We start from the raw sequence: 22414 nt of genomic DNA, 5'->3' as shown, positions 1-22414 counted from the left end.
CAGAAATCACAATAAGAGTGTGAAAAGAGGGAAAAGAATCAAGAAAGAATAATTTGCAGACTTTAACCCTGCGTCACAATCGTATAAGTATAGAGCCCTGTAGAAACAGCATGAAAAGACTAACTATTTAGTTCATTCTTTACTTTATTCTCTGCCCGCTAAGTTGTGTGACTCACGGAGAGAGGAATGCATTTCTGTTCTGACTCACACGCTTTGTTAAAGAGATTGTCTAAACAACATAAAGAGAGCTCATCACTGTGGGCGGTTGTTCTGTGTGAGCTCCTCACTTGTGTGCATCACTTCCTCTCGGGTCATCCCAGCTCTGTCTTTGAGTGCCAGCTTCCTGTGCTCAGCACCACCGATCCAAAGGGCACTGGTGAAACTTGCGGACCGATGGATTCACTGGTCCGTCTCCTCCCACGTACTGGCTGCTTCATCTCAGCTACTCACTTAGACTGAGAACGATGGATTCAGGAAACCCAACCACCCCCTGAGATGGTACTATCCCTGCTAAAACTGGCCCATCTGTGGAGGTGCTCTGGACAAAACTGTGGCTAGAGCTTATTCTTTGTTTCTACCATTCTCTCATAGTTACAAAGCAGTGGAAATGCCTTCCTGAGAGTCATAAATAACATAAGGATATCACTGAGTGTATGGACGGTGCGTGATACAGGTCAATGTTGTGTCTGCCTCAGTAAAAATATGTTTTTTTAATTCTGGTATTTCCCTGAAGTTGGTAATATAGTATCTACACTCAGACATTCCCACATTCAGTTTGTACTGTAGGTCTGTGTCCTCCATCCATCTTCTGGTGGTGTGCAACAAGACTCAACTTTAAATCCACCAGGTCATACAGGCTACTTCACAAACACATACAGTATCATTTATGCATAGCTATGTATTAGCATGTTGTTTATCATATCAAGGCAAAAGCTACATGTTAGCAATATTATTCATTCTTACTCTCTGTGCTTCACCTCTCTGTGGACACAACTTAAGGAGCTGAATCTGGTATCAGTTCCATTCACTGTAAAGGTCACAGATGTAATGCCTCCTGGTGCTACTGCACACTGCTCACTGTACCTGCAGCTTGTTGACCATCTCATCGAAGAGTTTTCTGGCCTCTGGGCTGTTGGGGTCCTCAAAGTAGTCCTCAATACCAATCTGCACCACAATGGACTTCAGGTTACGACACACACCTGTGTGAAAGGCATCGCCGTGACATAAGAGACACAGAATCCAGCTCCAATTCAGAAACTCAGTGGTTGAATGAGTGTGTTGAACAGTTTACTGTTGGGAGTTTTGACTGAAGTGAGTGAAGGTTTTGGCAGTGTGTGTGAATATGTGTGTGTGTGTGTGTGTGTGTGTGTGTGTGTGTGTGTGTGTGTGTGTGTGTGTGTTTGTGTGTGTGTGTGTGTGTGTGTGTGTGTGCGTGTGTGTGTGCCCTCACTGTTGAAGTGCAGTAGGGCCTTTGGTGTGACCGGTGTGGAGGTGAGGACCAGCATCTCCAGGCCCTTCAGGCCCTCCCTGCAGACCTCGGCAGCCACCTCCTGGTTGATCTCACTCACATGGTCCAGCTCCAGCACTTGCAGCCTCATGCAGTTCCGTGCTGAAAAGTACATCAGCACACACACACACACACACACACACACACACACACACACACACACACACAGGATATAGCAAATCTTTGATGTTGTTAGGTAAGAGGCAAAAATGTTGTAAGCTCGCCGGATGACTAATGAAAGGTTCATATGAGTATTTTTGAACCCCAACTCCCATAACCAGCCATGAGTAATGAGGGTGACAGCAAGATGTTCTTTCATTTGCACATCTTATGTAAGATCATGGAGTTACGGACTAGTCTGCCTAACGCCGCAGCCCCAAATGTCACATCCCTAAGTGTTCGCACCAGGTATATAGTATATATACTCTTTTGATCCCGTGAGGGAACAGGTATCTGTCACATTCAGGTGGAGTGGGAAGTTGAACACGTCCGTCAGGGCAGAGTGTTCCATACAGGACCAGGCCGAGCCCAATGCACTCCCTCATTCACAGGCACACTGGGTCTCAGACACAGGCCCTCACCATCTGTATGCACCACCGCACACCACCAGCTCAGAAATGTCATTTCCCCTGCCTTAAGTGCTCCGGCGTCTTGTGAGCGCCTCACACACAACACAGGAAGACAGACGCTCCCTCAAAGCCTTTTCAATTTCCTCCCCAAAACCATGGGCTCCACTGACGAACAGAACTCTGACTTCACCAGTTGGGACTCAAAGAAAACATAAAGAAAATGAAGCAGGCAAATTGTTTCCGGCTCAAGGAGTTCAAACATGAGTCAACTGTGTACCATAGGCTTAGGAAAGAGACAACATGGCTCTGAAATACATAGCTCAGGTACAGCATTCAAAACAACGTCTTTGGTCATCTCACTCTGTGAAGCTGATACACTGGGAACATATGTGTAATGAATAGTGTTCTATAGCCATTCTAATATCTGTATGCTTTATGGCTGCACGTTTCATTTCAGGAGCAAATCACTCACCCAGAGACGCCAGGCCTTGGATGCCACATCCAGCTCCACCCACTCCCAGGGCCCGAAGGTGGGGCCAGCACCGTCCGATTGTCTGCAGACATCTGTTGCTGAAGCGTGCTGGCTGTTGACTATGAAACACATATTGCAGGATGATCAGATCACGCAGTGTTTCATTTCTAAACCAACCAAGTGAAGAGCATTTGGCCTCCTGGATGATCATTATTAAGGCATTATGACTGAGTATATACATAAATCTAACTAAGTGTATGCATATAAGTTGAAAACTATTCAGCACATCAGATAATTCAAATTTTCATTCTTGTCTCTCACCATGGATGCAATGGTGCCACCTGCAGAGAGATGATGTCTCTGCAGCCTGCTCCCAAAGCCCAAATCACCTCCTGTCCAACAGGGTCTGTAGCACTCCTAAAAAACCCACAATAACACAGTCAATAAGGGCCAACATCCACAGATACAGTATATTGATATATATTTACAATATATATATATATACTATTATATATATATATTCTCTTTCAAAGGAATGAAACCTCTCTTCATGGAAGACAGGAACTGCCCTGATAGAATATATTTTAATACACAGAGTTCACCATGGGTGTGTAAATAAAACTCAAAGCCAAGAAGAGCCAAGTCTTGCACGCCCATCACTATGGCGTATAGTTCTGACCTGTAGGTGACAGCCTGCAGGGCCCGGCAGTAGCAGCTGGCCAGCCAGAGGGAGCGGTCGGTCAGCAGGTTGGGGCAGTGGGACACCTTCAGGATGAGCAGGTTCCCACCGGTAGCCTTCAGCAGTGCCTCCAGGCCCTCCTCAAGACAGCCACTGTCACACGGTCAGAGAGGAGCAGAGACACTCATCACCATACTGCTTTAAATAAATCCATATACATACTTAACAGTGTTTCCCATACATTGACTTATTTGTGGCGGCCCACCACAATATCAACATTGACCACCACACAATGATTTTCCAGGTTGTACTAAATTGTGCTTAAATCTGGTTAGCATCATAACCACGCCGTGCTAATTTGTTAATAACTGTTGCATTCAAGTTAATTCTGCAAACCAACCACCACAAATGGAATTCAATAATCTGGGAAACACTGTTTAATACTATACTAACAGCACGTTTCCATCTTTTGGGCCATAAGCATAGTGTTTGCCGCTTTTATTAAATCAATGAAGTTATGTTACCTTGGTCAATCGTGTTTTCTCATGTCTTACCTGAGTTTGATAGTTTAATGTGCTAGAAAGTCTAGATCAGTTGTCACTGCAAGAACTAAAAGATGATCAAATCACTATGACTATGCTTTGGATCACTGTTCATAAGCCAATCCAATGGAACACTTCACAAATACAGGTTCTTGGACAAAAATAGACTCAACAACATAATAAATGGATGATATGTGATGACTGCAAGGAGCACAACAATGTCACCACTAAACTAGGTACTAAATTACCAATTTTATACTCAAAACTGTGACTTTATACTTTGATAACTCTCGGATACATTTGTATAAATGATGAAAGGGAATAAAACGGAAACATGGTGTCAGGAGAAAAGTGACAGAAATGAATAGAATAGGGAGTAAGTGGGAGGTGCTTTCAAATATCTGGCAGCTATAAAAACAAAAATGTCTGATAATATTCCAGAGAGGAGAAAGAACAAGCAGAGAGATAAAAATGAAAAGAAAAATCAAAGGCTTTAGTAGCTTTAGCATAATATCTCAGTGTCCCTATGTGTGTGAGTAATTCCTTTTAATACCAAAGGATTTGTCTTTCAAATGAATTACAATACAAATCATGGCTCTTCCCATACTATTGTGTGTGGCTGAGGTTTGGAACAGCTGAGCTAGAACGCTGACTACGCATCACTCACACACAGGCATGTGGGCTAACTCACAGCATGTCATCATGTCCACGCAGCCGGCTGCTTAGAGAGAAGCACAGATAAACCACTGGGCGACAAGGGGCTAGCTGTGCAAGGTAATTAGACGGAGAGATACAGAGCGATATAGAGAGACAGATAGAGAGAGAGAGAGAGAGAGAGAGAGAGAGAGAGATATCGAGAGCAATAGCGAGAAATGGTGTCAGAGCCAGCTGCCTTGGCTCATGCTGTGGATTCTCTGCTGTGAGCCCCCTGCATCCATCCTCTAACGCAGACACCTGCTGTAAGTCAGCACACTAGCACACACACACACACACACACAGACACACACACACACACACACACACACACACACACGCACACACACACACACAATCTCTCTCACACACACACACACACACACACACACACACACACACACACACACACACACACACACACAATCACACACACACACATACACACACACACACACACACACACACACACACACACACACACACCACTATCACCGGCCATGGAGTGGCGGGTGGTGTGTAATGACATGACAGAATCGTGGGTTCCCAATCCTCCTTGCGGCCCCAGAGGCTGCTGCAGGGGGGGAGTGGTAGAGTGGAGGCTTCTCTTCCTCTCTCTCATTTCAAACACAAACATGCCCCAGTGATCAAGCTGTCAGAGTCTACAACACCTGCTCCATCACATCTGCCTGCACCTCTCGGATGCCAAAAATAACAACAAATATGTCACTACTCCACATTAGGTGGACTAAAGCACTTACGTAACACTGTAAATACTAAAAGTGATGTTGCATTACATGCACGTGTAACACTGAGTTGCTGTATCTGCCTTCCTGCAGCTCAACTTGGACAGCGCTGCTAATAAGATGGAGACCATGTATATTTACCTTATCTAAAGAAGCTACTTAGCATAAACATGCCTACTGAATGAGTACAATCAAGGGAACACCATGATAATGTACAGAGTGACATGAAGGAAGGAAGGAAGGAACATGAAGGAATCACCATCCCATAGGAACCAAAACATGCTAAAGCACACGCTTCTGTTCACACTAAGGGCTCTATCTTGCGTCATCTCATATTCCCTTTAACAACAGGCACTCTTGTTCCATAGCGGATTGCTATTATGATGGCGGATTTGCCAGGCGCAGCCAGGAACGGTTCACAGCGCTATAGTCAGTTGGGAACAGTTTGCTATTGATTTTTCCTCTTGACAAAATGTAATACAGAAATGTCACTTTCCAATGTTTTGGGATCACTCTCACTGAATCACGAGGTTATGAATGCATGGTGATATTTTTGCAATGTAATCTAACATTACCTCACTATAGACAATGCAGATCTGTCAGATAAGCTCTCCTCTCCCGTGCTGCTGGTGGGGCATTTGGGTTAAATGGCATCGGCATGCAGTTCAACATCACGTCTTATTACGTAAGTCCTCTAATATTTCCTAATTTATGTCATCAACACATCCGTGATTCGTGGAAATGTGTTCGCTAGATTTATACCTGTTTTTTCACGTCGGACACCACACTGATTTCCCTCGTGTAGCAATATTTGTCCTTGTAATTACGTATGGTTTGGAGAAATGGGAACTGCGTCGTATAGATGAGAGGAGCAAAGTGCATTGCGCAACACAGGCGCCCAAGCAAGCGCTCCTGCAAGGTGTAAGCTACGGCTGTATCTTACCAACAGGCAACTCAACAACGAGAAACAGTTTCCAAGTTGACCTAACTTTCCAACTCTGCACAGTATCCCATTAACTGCATGACAGTAGGCTATTTACAATATTTATTTTATGTAAAGTAAAGTTTGTAAACACGTTATCATCAACTTAATGCACACACTTTTGTTAGAGCAGGAGAGAGAATAACAATGAATAGACGCAGCAACTACAGAAATTGTAGCCAAGGCTACTTGCTGCTTTCTTTTACTGTCTATGGTTGCTGGTTAACAGCCCATAATAAGCTTATTTAAGCAAATTCACAAACTCAAGACTTCAAGGCCATCATGGATATAAAACGTTTTTTGAGAACAACGAAAGGATGGAGGGAACATAGCAAAGTTTGGAGTTATTTCAGATGGGCTACAACAAGGTAGGCAAAATTGTGATGCTTGTCAAAACCTTAGCGCAGCTGGAATAATGCTTATAGGCTGATGTTAAAGCGCACGCGATGTTTAAAGCCATACATAACGGTAAATTGGAACAAAATTAAAGGTAACTTTAGCCTTTATAGGGCTGTATAAAGTTGTCCAAATTACAGTAATAGGTCGTAATTAGGCGTTGTTGTTGTAAAGATATTGCATGTAGATGCACTATATAGGCTACTAAATTTTTAGTTGACCAATGCACAAACAAAACCGGGAAACGGACAAATATTATCAAGGCTTTGAATGTTTCCATCTGTGCATAGGGGGTCTATAGATCGGTGTGCATAGCATTAATTTCTGCAGGCCTGTGGCCATGCATGCGCCCTTAAAATAGCATCTGAATTTGCGCCACTGACCAGGAGGTTCCTGGTCTGTGGCGGAATTGTTTTCTGAAACTGCAAAATATCAACAGAGACTGTTTGCGCCGGAACACGCCCCCTCTTTTCGCTGAAACACCCCCGTGGGCGCACAGGTACCTGTGGAGGGAAAATTCCAATATGCGCTGACTGCAAAATAGGAAAGACAAAAGCGCGAGTATACAAAGTCAATTGCGCTGGAGTGCAAGATAGAGCCTTAAGAGTGTAGTACCCGAGGGAATCCTCTGCAAAAACCAAAGCTCCGGCTTCATGTGTTACCATCTGCGCCCATTATGTGCTGAGAGCAGTGAGTGTACCGTGTGCTCTTGAGGTACTCCTCCTTCGTCTCCTTCTTGCCTCTCTGCCTGGGTTTGAGGTTCTGCAGAATAAGGGAGTGGGTCTGCGTGCACCACTGCGACAGCGTGCTTAAGAACTGAAAGAAAAGAACACAGAAAAAGAGAACAGGAGAGAGAGAGAGAGAGAGAGAGAGAGAGAGAAACAGAAAGACAAACAGAGAGAAGAGAGAGAGAGAAATCAGATATTTAAAAGTTCAAAGACAAATTATACTGTTTTTGTGAAGTTACATGGTGTTTTTCACTACACACAAAGAATTCCCCTTATATCATAAGTGCTATTAATAGATAACTACTTATATACTTGTGGCAGGACATTTCTTCTGGTAGGAGATGCATCTCATTACAGGCTAATTTACATTTGCAGTTAGACTGGCACGTCATGGCCGATAAAATCTGAAATGACTCATGATAATATGTGAAAATCTGTCAGCATCTAACTCAGAAAACTGGGCTCTCTTTCAGCCCTCGACATTTGGTGTATGTCTGAATGGTGGCGTCAGCGACCAGAGTTATTAATAGCCTTGACTCGGTTATGGAGACACCACCGTACACCACCTGGTGCCAGACCAACAGAAGTTCTCTATATACTAATAGCGGTAGTACAGTAATGTATGTGACACATCAGTGATGAATGAGAGACTGTACTGTAGCTAATGACGGCAAATCAGAGAGAGGCCAGATGGCGTCCACTGCTACGGGCTCTTACCTTGGAGGAGATGCGGGCGTTCTCCAGGAGGACGCGAGTCCAGACGGCCGGGTGTCGCGCCACAAACTTCCAGTCGCGACACACCTCGGCAGCACGCAGCAGCGTCTTGGTGTCCAGGTAGGTGAAGATGCAGAAGAGGGCGGCTCTCATCTTCAGCACCTCTGGGCTGATCACCTCGTTCGACTTGGAGGGGCTCTTCTCGTGCCGGCAGGGCTTGTAGCCCCCCTCAGAGCGACCTTCACAGGGACAACAGGGAGAGACACAGGGAGGTGACAAAGGGAAAATGTAATTCCATGGTGGGGTAGCTAACCACTGGTAAGAAAAACACTAAGTAAGTGGAATCATTCATTCTTTTGTGTTTTCATGAAAACATAATGGCAACAAAAACAACCATTCTTAAAGCAATGCTTTCAGAATTCTCTCTCCTGAAACATAAACGGGATGTGAGCTTTCAGGGATGGCTTGGTTGTAGTTCCATGAGTATCCACAGGGTGTCACTAGTGCACAGCTTGAGACAGAAAGCCTTTTGCTAGTCCCTCATCCCTCCTAAACACAACATGCCAGCCAAATGCTGAAGCCAAGCTATCTCCAGCACAGCATTGTAAGTAAAGAAGAACACGAACAGAACATGGTGAGTCACATGTGTCAGTGCTTCAGATCTGGGCAGGGTGGCTTGGGAAGCAACAGGCTCTTGAACGCACCACGCCTACACTCAAGATTTTCACAGGCGGCACACAGCCAAGTGCTGCGGCATCAACAAAAATCCTTCAGATCACACCATGGTGACGGACATGTCATTTTCACAGAGCTATGTTAACAAAGTGGTGCAGCAAAACACTGTCAGGCTTTCCTCCTCAGGAACAGGGATGCAAGTGTTTCAGCACTTTCTATTGTGTGGAGAGGTTTCCTCCTCCTTCTCCAATGCAATGCAACAACACCTGCTTACTCACAGGACCGTCAGTGTGAGAAGTCTGGGAGGAAACCATAAAGGCTGGCTGGTGTTTATTGGTCTGTGCTAGGAGAGATGCAGTAATCAGCTGGTGCCCTCATAAAGGGAGTCCCAGCGAGCTCAGATGACTGGGGAAGGGAGGGCTAAGAAAGCTTCCACACCCAGGAATCACCCTCTACCACATCTTTATAATGAGAGAGAGAGGGAGAGAGGGAGAGGGAGAGGTGGAGAGAGGTGGAGAGGGAGAGGGAGAGAGGGAGAGGGAGAGAGAGAGAGAGAGAGGTGGAGAGAGAGAGGGAGAGAGGTGGAGAGGGAGAGAGGGAGAGAGGGAGAGGGAGAGAGGTGGAGAGGGAGAGAGAGAGGGAGAGGGAGGGGAGAGAGAGAGAGAGAGAGAGAGAGAGAGGGGGGAGGTGCAAACCAGGGAGAATTCTAGATGGAGAAACAAATGCATGCTACAAAGACAGACTCAGAGGAATGCAGCTGCTTGCCTGCAGAAAGCAAAGAGGTGGACGGAGAGGGAAGAGAGGAGAGAGAGAAGAGGAGAGTGGAGAGAGAAGAGAGGGAAAAAGGAGAGAGGAGAGAGAAAGAGAGGAGAGAGGAGGGGGAGAGAGGAGAGAGAGGAGAGGAGAGGAGAGGGAAAAAGGAGAGAGGAGAGAGAAAGAGAGGAGAGAGGAGGGGGAGAGAGGAGAGAGAGGAGAGAGAAGAGAGGAGAGGAGAGGAGAGGGAAAAGGAGAGAGGAGAGAGAAAGAGAGGAGAGAGGAGGGGGAGAGAGGAGAGAGAGGAGAGGGGACAGGGGAGAGAGGAGAGGGGACAGAGAGGAGAGAGGAGGGGGAGAGAGAGGAGAGAGAGAGGAAAGAGAGAGAGAGGAGAGAGGAGGGGGAGAGAGGAGAGAGAGGAGAGGGGACAGAGAGGAGAGAGGAGAGAGAGGAGAGAGAGGAGGGAGAGGAGAGGGGACAGAGAGGAGAGAGGAGAGAGAGGAGAGAGAGGAGAGATAGAGGAAAGAGGGGAGAAAGGAGAGAGAGAGAGGAAAGAGAGGGGAAAGGGGAGAGGGGAGATAAGAGAGAGGAGAAAGAGGCGAGAGCAGAGGGAGGAGAGAGAGAGAGAGAGGGGAGAGATATGGGAGATGAGAAAGAGGAAAGAGGGGAGAGAGGGGAGGTGAGGGGCAGCACTCTAGCCTCATGAGGCCTCCCTGAGGAGGGAGGGAGTGTATGGGCAGAGGTCATGCAGGGAGGTGTGTGTTAAACACTACCACAGACAAGGATGTCTACTCTCACACACATACACAAAAACACTACTGTACCCATGAGCCATACATGACACAGAACACTTACAGAATGCAACATACCAATACTGTATAGAAAGGACCTCAATCTAAAGACTAAAGACTCTCAATCTATACTATAGCACACAGTGTCCCAGTGCTGGTTACTGTGAGGCCATGTGCAGAATGTGCGTGAGTGTGTCATACACGATGCGTCTCCAGCCGTGAAGGAGGAGCAGACGGCCCTTTACTCATCCTGCCAGCCCAGCTGATCTGGAGTCAGGCGGAGGGTGGCCTGGTCATAACTCACCGCACTCTGACACTGCTCTCTGGTCAGCAGCAACCCCGAACGCCAGCTGGTCTCGCCCTGACCTAGTTTCCCACCAGTGGTCTGGGCAGTGGGCCTGAATGAGGCCAAGTGCTGAGCAGCCTCTCTGTCGTGCTGTCACACACACACACGGAGCCTCGAGATGGCTGGAGTTTGTGTGTGTGGGAAGAACACGTCACTTAACGTACACATAACATGGGGGCTGATGTCATGGTCGAAACAATTCATAGAAGACAATTACGAGTTCACTGTCCTTATCTGTACAATCAATAATGAATCAGATAGCTATGTGTTAGCTTGACATGTCAAGTAAGTGGTTTAATTATGGAGTCTATGGGCATGGTAGTGACCATGGAACACCGTACTTTGTATACCGCCAATATCCTGTATTCTATATACTGTATCCTGTATGACCTGTTTTACTGTGTTGCGTACTGTATCTGAGCAATTATGTTTTATGATATAAAATTATATATATATACACACACACATATATAAACACACACACACACACAGATCACAGATCTGTAGACGAGTGTGTACCCAGGCGGTATGCAGCTCTGCTGGGCTGCTGACAGTCTGCAGGGATGCGGCACTCCTGGTCCCACAGCTCGGCCTCGGACTCGGTGGTGCGGGAGCCCACGTCCGACACGTCGCCCTCCTCGCCCTCCGTGCTGTTGCGGTACGGCCGCCGCTGCCAGTTCTGGATGGCCTGCTTACGGAGGCCCCAGCTGCGAGAGGCCCCTGCCCGGTCGTAGCCGCCGGCCACCACCACCCTCCCCCAGCCGGCACTGCACGTGATAGTACTGGGCCTCCAGACACTCGTCCATGGGGTGCATCTCCACACTGTCGCTGTCGTAGCCACCGCCCGATCCTTGTGACATCGACTTCACATGGCCTGGCACCCTGTCAGAGGGAGGAGAGAACAGACCTGTCAGGAGCACACACACACACACACACACACATCACAGCCTCCCTCACACTCACACTAAGGTAGGCTGTGGTCACTCCCGGTTTGCCGAAGTGTCGCTGACAGTCAATATTAGGCCACCACAGTCTGGGGGACACTCAACAGAGATGTCAGAACAGCAGAGTTAAGGAGACAGGCAGGCAGAGAGACTGGACACGTCTCAACAAACCTCTGTTTCTCTGGTCTATAATTTCATCCATTAAACGTCTTATTCAAGCATGTTACTCCACGTCCTGAGTCAAACAGGTGTTTCCACAGTGGTGAGGATAAAATGAGTCACTTGGGCTGATGTTTACACTGGAAACTCTGGCAGTGGGCTGAACCCGTCAGACAGTTGGGACATTCACAGTGCATTGTGGGAAAGGAATGTTCTTCTTCAGGGCACTTTTGAGAAACAAACTTTCCACTAGGGAGTCTGACAGCCAGTGAGGCACTGCAGCTGAAAAAGGCTGTAGTGAAATAGCTCCTGCTTAGAAGGCCACACCACTTAAAACATGATATTGGAATTTTTCAAACATTTGTCCAGTAGGAATTATTATATCGACCACTATACATCATACACAGACACACACACACAGACTGGGCCCAGTGCCTGGCCTTTCCTCCACCTCTGGCTGGATGTGAAGCTCAGGGAGCAGCCCGTCCTCCTGGTGGAGCCCATCCTCTCCTCTGCACTCCTCTCCTCTGCTCTCCTCTGCTCTGAGTGCTGCTGTCCTCTCCTCTCCTCTGCTCTCCTCTCCTCTCCTCTCCTCTCCTCTGCTCTCCTCTCCTCTCCTCTGCTGTCCTCTCCTCTCCTCTCCTCTGCTCTCCTCTCCTCTCCTCTGCTGTCCTCTCCTCTCCTCTCCTCTCCTCTCCTCTCCTCTGATCTCCTCTCCTCTCCTCTGCTCTCCTCTCCTCTCCTCTGCACTCCTCTCCTCTCCTCTGCACTCCTCTCCTCTGCTCTCCTCTGCTCTGAGTGCTGCTCTCCTCTCCTCTGCTCTCCTCTCCTCTGCTCTCCTCTGCTCTCCTCTCCTCTCCTCTCCTCTGCTCTCCTCTGCTCTCCTCTCCTCTCCTCTCCTCTGCTCTCCTCTCCTCTGCTCTCCTCTCCTCTCCTCTCCTCTGCACTGCTCTGCTCTCCTCTGCTCTCCTCTCCTCTCCTCTGCTCTCCTCTCCTCTGCTCTCCTCTGCTCTCCTCTCCTCTCCTCTCCTCTGCTCTCCTCTGCTCTCCTCTCCTCTCCTCTGCTCTCCTCTCCTCTGCTCTCCTCTCCTCTCCTCTGTTCTGTGTGCTGCTGTCCTCTGTTCTGCTCTGTGTGCTGCTCTCCTCTCCTCTCCTCTGCTCTGAGTGCTGCTGTCCTCTGTTCTGCTCTGTGTGCTGCTGTCCTCTCCTCTGCTCTGTGTGCTGCTGTCCTCTGTTCTGCTCTGTGTGCTGCTGTCCTCTGTTCTGCTCTGTGTGCTGCTCTCCTCTCCTCTCCTCTGCTCTGAGTGCTGCCGTCCTCTCCTCTGCTCTGAGTGCTGCTGTCCTCTGTTCTGCTCTGTGTGCTGCTCTCCTCTCCTCTCCTCTGCTCTGAGTGCTGCTGTCCTCTCCTCTGCTCTGAGTGCTGCCGTCCTCTCCTCTGCTCTGAGTGCTGCCGTCCTCTCCTCTGCTCTGAGTGCTGCCGTCCTCTGCTCTGCTCTCCGTGCTGCTGCTGCAGCTGAGGCTGCTGTGTGAGGCGTGAGGTGCAGATGAGGCTGGACGGGCCAGAGGGCGCCTCACTCAGACACAAGCCCTCAGGCGCCACAGGCCTCCAGTGTCATATAGGGTGATACAGCAGTATAATCCCCTTAATTAGTGAGCAACTCTTCATTTTTAGAACACTCATTTGGGATCCTGCTGGCTCAAAGCATGAACCATTAAAGCTCCTCTAAGCCAGAATAGAGCATTTGAGTAGAGAATGTTTAACGTTGGAGATGACACACAGTCAAAACAGTTAGCAATTAGCATTGTTAGTTAGCTAGTAGTTAGTTAACAGTTCGCAATGATGGAAGAAGGCAAAGGCATTGATTAGGAAAGTGGTGGGGACATATACCCTCCTAAAATAAATATAAATAATTCATAATTATAGAATTTTAATTCTTTACCTTTTGTTGGTCAAATATATTCCTTTAAAGTTTGTGAAAAGCCAGTAGTTTCTCCCTGAAGCTCTCAGTCAAATGCTCAGTATCTGCTATTACTTTCCACCTGTCTCCATCATGATTCATTATGCCTATGCAGTGGAGTTTGCAGTTTGATGAAGGAAGAACTATTTAACCCTTTGGGCCCTCGGTTATTTACTAGCTTTACTTTTTTTGGGGACAGTCTAGGTAACCCACATTTGGCATAGTAATGTGATCACAATACCTGCATATTTCTTCAGTCAGTCTTTATATCAATGAAAAACATTAATGCAAAGAAGTTATTATAGCTTGTCAAACAGTTAGTAAGCTGGCTAAATGCAGCTAACAGCTGCTCGTCACGTTAGCAGATGCACACACAAACATGACGACAAAATTTTAAATGATCATTAGCAGATGCACACACAATCATGACGACAAAACTTTAAATGATCATTCTACGCTTGACACATTAGCAGATGCACACACAATCATAACTTGAAATGATCATTTGACATGCTATAAATACTGGAAGGACGTTTTTCCATAACACAATTCAAGACTAAATTCATGTCTTTTGACAGCATCTCTGAGCTGCCATCCACTGACCATCCTCCCACACATGTTCCATCTTAAATAGCATTCTTGGCTGCACAGCTTCTGAACAGCAGTAGCCGACAGCTCGTCTGGCGAATACCACACGGACCCGAGTTGGCCATTTGGTGACTCTGGCCACGTCCGTCTGACTCCAGAAGGGAGGCACCATGATGTGACGTCACTCTGGGGGAAGCCAGGCGTGGACGGCAGGGTCCACAAACAGTCATGTTTTTTCCCCCTTCTAGGCTCAAATGTCTGGGTTGTGCTGAGCAGTTGAGCCTGCCATGACACCTGTGATCTCACTCACTCACACACGCGGCCATCATCTGCTGCTGATCCTCGAATACCCAGCCCAGTGCTTTGAATCCTCATGGAGTCTTATGTAAGGATGCACACGCCTATATTTAGCTCAAGTAAAAATAGGCTTCATCCTCAACGTACATGAATATCAGGGACCAAATACATTGGCAAGCGTGGTCTTGCCTTCAAAATCTCTGCAGTGTTGAGTGTGAAATGACACGTGTGTCTCAGTGGTGCACACAGAACTGAAGGCCATCAGGAAGGCCCTGCAACACGTATAACAACCTACAAGTATCCCTTAACAATAAAATGCCCTCAGCATTGTGAGGATGATAGGCAAATGTCACCCTTGTTATGAGACAGTTCACATATAATAACTTTTCCGACCGCTAAACTGTCTCATTGTTGCTAATAAGGCTGAACTGATTAAGTGGGACAGCAGAGGAAATCTTCAGGATGTAGCAAGTGGGTTTCATTGACCATTGACTGAGCACTTAGTCATTGTGGAGTGGACGTCTATAGTTTCTATTGATTGAGGGAGGCTTTCAGGACATTGTTGTTTCCCGCCTCTTCCTCCAGAGGGTTGAGGAGCGTCTGAACGCCGCCTGGAGGTGAACTCCAGTTACAGTCAGGGGCGTCTGCACGGTCTACTGAGCACACGCTTATCTCCACTCACGGTCTACCGCACAATAGCCATCTACAGGACCCAAGGCCCCCAGGACAGGTTGCCAAGGATACCGAAGAGCAGCCATGCCACGTTTGACAGCACAGTCTGGGAGGGATCTGATGCAAATGATCAGAGACAAAGAGCTACACTTTAGCTGTGACTTGGCATGCTACTTCAGTAATGTAATGTTATATTTGGCAACATGATTGTTGATAATTGTTGATTGTTGAAAATACATTTCACAGGTGTTTCACACAGATTAATGAAATCATCATCCTCACAGTAAGGATGAATAAACTAGTCCAGTACAGAGTAGTCATGTTAGCTGCGTCCATCAGACTTACCCTGTGCTGGGGGAGGAGTGGCGGTCTGACACCTGGTACATGCCTCTGGACGTCCCAGAAATACTGGAATTCCTCTGCAAAGGAAAGAGAGAGAGAGAGAGAGAGAGAGAGAGAGAGAGAAATAATCCATCCCACTCTAAACAAAGACACAAACCCCAACGGCCGGCAAAGACACAAACCCCACCGGCCGGCATTCACCTGTATCAGCATTCATTTCACAGCACAAATAACCCAGAGCTAGACTAGCATCAGCATTCTGACATGTACAGACCAACTGCCAGCGGCATATGTCTGGGAAGCTGTTAACAGGATGTGGACGGGCAGCATTTCAGACAGCATGGACTGGGCAGTCACGACGCACAGAGCTACGGCGCGCAAATGTTCTCTGTGCAGCTGAGAGGTAATTAGCTTGGGTGAGGGTGGCTGTGCCCAGCGCCGTGAGAAGGCTGGGGGAGCAGGCAGAGCAAGGGCAGCAGAGCAGGAGACCCCATTTCCTGTACGTGCTCCACGCACTCCTTTATCCTGTCACTCCATCCACGCCATCTCTTCCTCTCCTACACTAACACAACCCCCCTCTCCCTCTCTAGTAGGGGTTTTCCCGTGCCACACCCACCCATTACTCTACTGCTGGTTTTCCAGCTTCCCTCCATCTCTCTCGGTCTCTCTCCTCCCTCCATCTCTCTCGGTCTCTCTCCTCCCTCCATCTCTCTCGGTCTCTCTCCTCCCTTTCTTCTCTCTCGGTCTCTCTCCTCCCTTTCTCAGCTCTCGTGGCTTTAAAGGTGAGGTGTTGGCTGGTGAGGTGCCAATGCCTGTTGAGATGGGACAGCAGCCAGGGGTTGTGGTGGTGCTAACAGAGACTGCACACATGCACAGAAACACAGACACACCCACCCACTCTCACACACACAGACACACAAACACACACACACACACACACATACAGTACACACTCACAGACACACCCACCCACTCTCACACACACACACACAGACACTGGGACCTGTGCCAGTGGAAAAGAAGCAGGAGGAACAGGGAGCCCATCCATCTCTGCATCGACCCATATAGGCATGAGCTGGGCGGAGGCTGAGTACATGCCTCAGAAATGGGCTGGAACCAAAGGTCTGCTCCATCCATCTTTCACACACACACACACACACACACACACACACACACACACACACACACACACACACACACACACACACACACACACACACAGAGAGAGAGAGAGGGGAGAGAGAGAGAGAGAGAGAGAGAAACAGACCTTCCTTTCAGTGCTGAGCCAATACCAGAACCAGAGAGGGCTTTCATGAAGATACTTTCTGAATTAAAGACAATCATTCAGCACAGAATTGTTAAAGACACTTTACTATATAATAAAAATGTAACTCGTACATTGTATTGACCTTTATTACTTCATTTATTATTTTCTATGGATACTTTTTATGTGTTTCTTGGCCTTTAAAGTGTAGACTTAAACAATAAAATACACATACACAGCACACTATCTCTCCCATCTCCCTTGTCATCCCCCTAACACACACACCAAGACCCCTGGCAGTTGGGTTAGCCCCTTGAGCCGTGGATCTGCCCAAGGTTTCTTCCTTAGTAAGGGAGTTTTTCCTTGCCCCTGTTGCTCTTGGGTGCTCCTTGTTGGTGCCCCCCGCCCCATCCCAATACAGGTGATGTCAGTTTACTGTTCTTCCTTGTGAGCAGTACAAAGGCACATTTTAAAGGTGCAGCATTTAAGCACATTATACAGGTTTGTTTATAGATTCTGAAGTATGCTTTTGCAAGTAACTACTTTTTTTTTAAGATCTTAAAATCATTTTTGTTGACCTATTCCCATGTGTTGTTTCTGCTGGCCACCATAGACTATTCACTTCATTATATAGTCTTGTGATCTGGGCTAGTGAAACAACAAAAATGTACAGCTCCTCACTAAATGTATCTGCAAACTCCATCAGTTAACTTACTATCTACTGTGCTGTTGGTGGTGCTGTTGGCCTGTAGCTAGTTAACTCATTATTTTAGATACAAACTCCTTACCGCTGCACAAACGACTGTTATGTTCTAAAACTGTCCAGAAGTGATGTATTTCTACTTAAGCTTATTGAGGACTTTAAAAAGCACTTTTCAAATGGCTAATGTCAATTGATTTTCATAACAAATACCTCTTTAGTTCTCTCAGCCTAACTGTGCAGATAGCCCATAGGGAGGTGTATTCACTCTGGGGTTTCTCTCTCTGAACTGGTCCACTCTCATCTCCTGTGTCCTACTTAGAATGAAATCTAAAAGCCTACTTCTCGTAATATGGAACATACAGATTAAAAAATTACCCTGAAAAGTGCAGGTTCCATTCTTCAATCCACAGTCTGGCAATAAAACTGAAGAGAATATGAAACAGTGTGTAATAATAACAGCACGGATTCTCATGATGCGGGTTTCCATGGAGATGTAAGGGGGACCCGTGTGATGTCAGCAAGACTGGCAGGGAGTCGCCAGTGGGGAGGTGGTAAGCGCCTGGGTGGACCCCCATCTGAGATTGATAGGTGCTGCTGATCATCTCTCTCACCTCCCCCTAACCAGGCTGATAGGACAGGGCTCAGCCCGGATGGCCACCGAGAGAAAATAGAACACAGTCAAAATAGTATAAATATCCCCATGAGTCGTCATCAGCTGAGAAAACAGCACGAGGCACTGAGATGGCTGATAAACCGTAGGCTACTATGACCTACAATTTGAAATGGTTGACACAACAATCTTTTCAGTTACAGTTTATGTTTTGTCAGCATTAAGGTTAAATATAGTGTATGTTCTGGCTTTAGGGTAGTCCTAAACTTTTTAGCTGTTATTATAGTACAGTTATTACCACACATTAAGCACTTCTTCTAGGCAGTTTACTATAATTACATTATTCTCAATGGACACATCACCAACATACAATATCTGAACTCCTTGGTGCCAAATCTGGAGCATAAAGCTGCATCAAAACAAGACTCTGAACAACATGAACAGCCAACTTAATTGCAACACATTGAAGTGAGATGAGCCCCAGGGTACGTATCAATTCCAAACCCAGAGTAAAACATTTATCCCCTGACTTCTCTCACTGGTTGGACTAATGGATCTCCCACTGATCTCTATAAAGTGCATTATGGACCCAGACTGAGTTCCAGCGCACTGTAATCAGCAGTGAAATTAGTCCTGGAGAACATCAACATGATTAGTGACTGGCATCAGCAGAACCAACCACCTGTCAGTCTGCTCCCATTAGTGGTAGTTACAGCTTTTCACAATTGCTACATAAAACACATTTTTATGAAACCTTTCACCCTTTTCTCAAAACTGTAATCACAAACTCCAAATCTCAAACTACAAAATCCCAAAACATCTGACAACCTCTGCAAAACTGAACAATGACCTCAAAACACTGTCTTCAGATCATCTCACAAAATGAAAACTCTACTGAGCAGTCATAAACACTACATAGAAAGATGGAAAACACAGTGTTCAAGGCAGCTGATATAGCTCCAGAAGAAATGTTCATTGTTTACAATACAGTAAATGCATTTTGCATCTAAAAAAACAAAACAAAACAAAAATATTCATATATAACTCAGTGGATTCAACATTTACTGTAAATCCAGTAAAATATAAAGTTCGGGGGTTTGTGTCTACTGTTTTAAGAAAAGGGTGGAAGGTTTCAAATAATGTGTTTTAACAATTGTGAAAAACTGTATACCGGAAAACACAGGCATTTTAGTACTGTAAATGAGAAGTACATTGCCGTCTACAGCCTACAATGTACTCAGAATGCCTCACTCATAGTTTCTGTCAATTGTTGATATGAACCTGCACTGTTCAGCAACCTGTTTACACTCTGAACTAGCTTATATTGGTTGTGCCACATCATTTCAAACAAAGTGTGATCAATTTTGAGTCCAATCAACATACCCGGTCCACAGGTCTGACTGGCTCTTAGCTGCATAGATCTAGAAGTCCGACCGGACAAGAAGGCCCCAGCTCCGTGGAGCCATGAGGGAGGCGCCAGGCATAAGATGTGCCCAGAGACACATTCCACTAGATAAACACTGCCTCTGCTTCTGTAAACAGAGGTCTCACTCCTGAGCACCACCCAGCAGTGAGCTTCAGCAGCCTACACTCTACATGAACAACTAGCTGGGCGCTCTAGGTGCTTTTGCTATCTACCACAGCAGACACGAGCGCCATCATCTGCTATTCATTCCCCAAAATGTAAGCAGCTGCCAGGCTTTCTTGTGTTTTCTGTAATGAGGCAACAAGAAGCAGCTTTGGTGACATGACAGATGCTGAGGAGTCGGCGAGTGTAAAGGAGACGTGTCCTGAGGAAGCCAAACACAATTAACACACACACACACACACACACACACACACACACACACACACACACACACACACACACACAAACCCTCTTCCATCATCTCATAACACTGATATTCACACTCCAGTGACTCTCCTCAGACCAAATAAATGTTACTAACACACATAACTCACACACACACACAAACACAGACACAGACAGACATACACACACAGAGAGAGAGACACAGACACACACACAGACACACACAGACAGACACACAGACACACACACACACACACACACACACACACACACACACACACACACACACACACACACACACACACACACACCTCCATGTATTTACTGCCTGCTGAAATTAAACAGAAAATTGCTGTGCAATTCCACCTGGACACGGGGTATGTATAATAATGGAGGAGAGTGATATCTCTCCCTCATGCATGAGTAATTCAGGCAGCCGCTGAGAGGTAGAGCACAAATTAATTTGCATCCTCCTAGAAATGAAATTCATAAATGACTGCAAATGACCTGTTTTTGCCTGAGTGTACCTGGGGAGGGTTAAAGTAATAGTGGGTGTCCTCATATCAGTCCACTGTATATGGGCTCCAAGAAATACTTTATTTATTCTAGAAAGGCAACGTTTCGATCTCAACAGATCTTCATCAGGTAAATAAGAACTTAGAATTTATTCTTCTTCCTCCTTCTTATTTGCCTGATGGAGATCTGTTGAGTTCGAAACGTTTTTCGTTTTTTGAAACGCTCATTTCTTGGAGCCCATACACAGACCATATCCTTCTCTCTCTCTGACACGTTTTGTCTGGCATCTGTTAAAACTAGGGCTGTCAAAATAACTGATTAATTTCGATTAATTAATTTGAGAAAAAATAACTGATTAAAATAACATAGATTAATCGATTCCGTATGACCTTTGACCCCAAGCCATTGTAGTCAGTAACCATTAGACTGTAAAATGAAGGAGAGAGAAGAAAATGTGCTGACTACTGTAGATCATTGATTGGAACATTTACTTTTAAACAACGACCTGATGGTGTTGATAAAAATAAAGTGTTGATTAAAATAAAGTCCTTTGCAATGTCTGCAGCAAGGAATTTGTATATCACCGGAGTTCATCAACTCTAAAGTTGCACATCAATGCAAAGAAATAGTGTTGAAATTGAAGGAAGTGTTCATTTATTTTCATTGTGTCCCCTAGGTTATATCTGTGGCCTGAAATAGCTACCTTGTATGTGAAAAACAACTTCTTCCCGAAGCACTTTTGAATTTATTTCCTCAGCATATTAGGTCATATCATAGATTATTATGGCCATTATTAAAATAATAATAAAAGAGTTTCTGAACTTTAATGTCACTAATGCTGATTATTCAATGATGTTATTTGAATTTAAAAATTTTAAATACTTTCACAGCAAAAATTATATATGCGATTAATTTAGATTAATTAATCACAGAGTATTTAATTAATTAGATTATTTTTTTTAATCGATTGACAGCCCTAGTTAAAACATATTTTGGATGTGCGCACCCGTTTCCACAACTACTTCATATCAATCCACACCACCAAGCACACACTCCAACCTGACCCGACCCCACTCTTCTTTTCACCTGTCGGCCGTTGCCCTTTGACCCCTGCACGCTGCAGCGTCCCAGGCTGCCGTTGGGCGTCGTGCCACAGCTGCTGATGATCTGGAGCTGTTTCTCAGCGCGGTCGGCTCGATCCAGCAGCTCCTCGATGAACTGCTGCAGCCGCACCTTTGCGTTGGCCTCCCGCGCCGCCGTCTCCTGGAGGAACTGGTCGATCTGAACCACCTCTCTGTTGGGGGTGGACAAAGGGACGTTAGGGGTCAGGACAGAGAGGCGCACACCTAAACACAATTAAAACTAATTCTTATTTCTATAATATCTATCATACACTTTGTATATGGCCAGAGTGTGTGCTCCATCAAAGGAAGATGGATTCTTCAAAGCACTGATGAAGCACAGAGGATCATCTTTGGTGCTTATGACTGGGGGAAAGCAAATGGTCCCATTTAAACTGATGATGTAGAATACCTTTATCTTGTTTTTACATCTGATCTTACTCTGTCTCTCTCTGTCTCTTTAGGCATACATCTAAAGATACAATAAAACTATTAGCATTAACTCTTCAAATTATATATCTGTTATTTCACACAAACACAAAATCTTTTTAAGCTCATAAACACACTTCCTCTCTCTCTCTCTCTCACACACACACACACACACACTCCCATATACTAATACACAACAATAAACAAACATGTTCACATAACAAGTGTTTGAATCTGTTCAGTTTTCTGCTTCATCCTTTTCTCTGTCCTTCATCTCTCCAGCTCTTGCATTCTTTAATTCCCTGAAGGAAACTGGAAATGGCTGAAAATAGCTTTGCCTGCGTTATCTTTGTGTACTAGACATTTCTCTCCATATAAACAGTGACTGTCGCTCTTGTCAACACA

The 22414-nt window shown here is 45.9% G+C and overlaps 1 protein-coding gene across 1 annotated transcript in view; it reads right to left on the bottom strand.

The window, feature by feature from the left end:
• fbxo41 (F-box protein 41) overlaps positions 1–22414 on the bottom strand; it is a 57337-nt gene that overhangs the window by 5644 nt on the left and 29279 nt on the right. Inside the window, 11 exon segments of the mRNA XM_042070533.1 lie at positions 1084–1199; positions 1451–1609; positions 2549–2667; positions 2870–2965; positions 3228–3380; positions 7287–7402; positions 8032–8267; positions 11113–11338; positions 11340–11475; positions 15557–15630; positions 21546–21753. Coding sequence (XP_041926467.1) covers positions 1084–1199; positions 1451–1609; positions 2549–2667; positions 2870–2965; positions 3228–3380; positions 7287–7402; positions 8032–8267; positions 11113–11338; positions 11340–11475; positions 15557–15630; positions 21546–21753 — 1639 coding nt within the window.

This window comes from Alosa sapidissima, chromosome 1, assembly GCF_018492685.1.
Source record: "Alosa sapidissima isolate fAloSap1 chromosome 1, fAloSap1.pri, whole genome shotgun sequence".
NCBI classification, from domain to species: domain Eukaryota; kingdom Metazoa; phylum Chordata; class Actinopteri; order Clupeiformes; family Clupeidae; genus Alosa; species Alosa sapidissima.
Note: the sequence above shows the minus strand (reverse complement) of the source record. Positions and strands in the feature narration are given on the sequence as shown.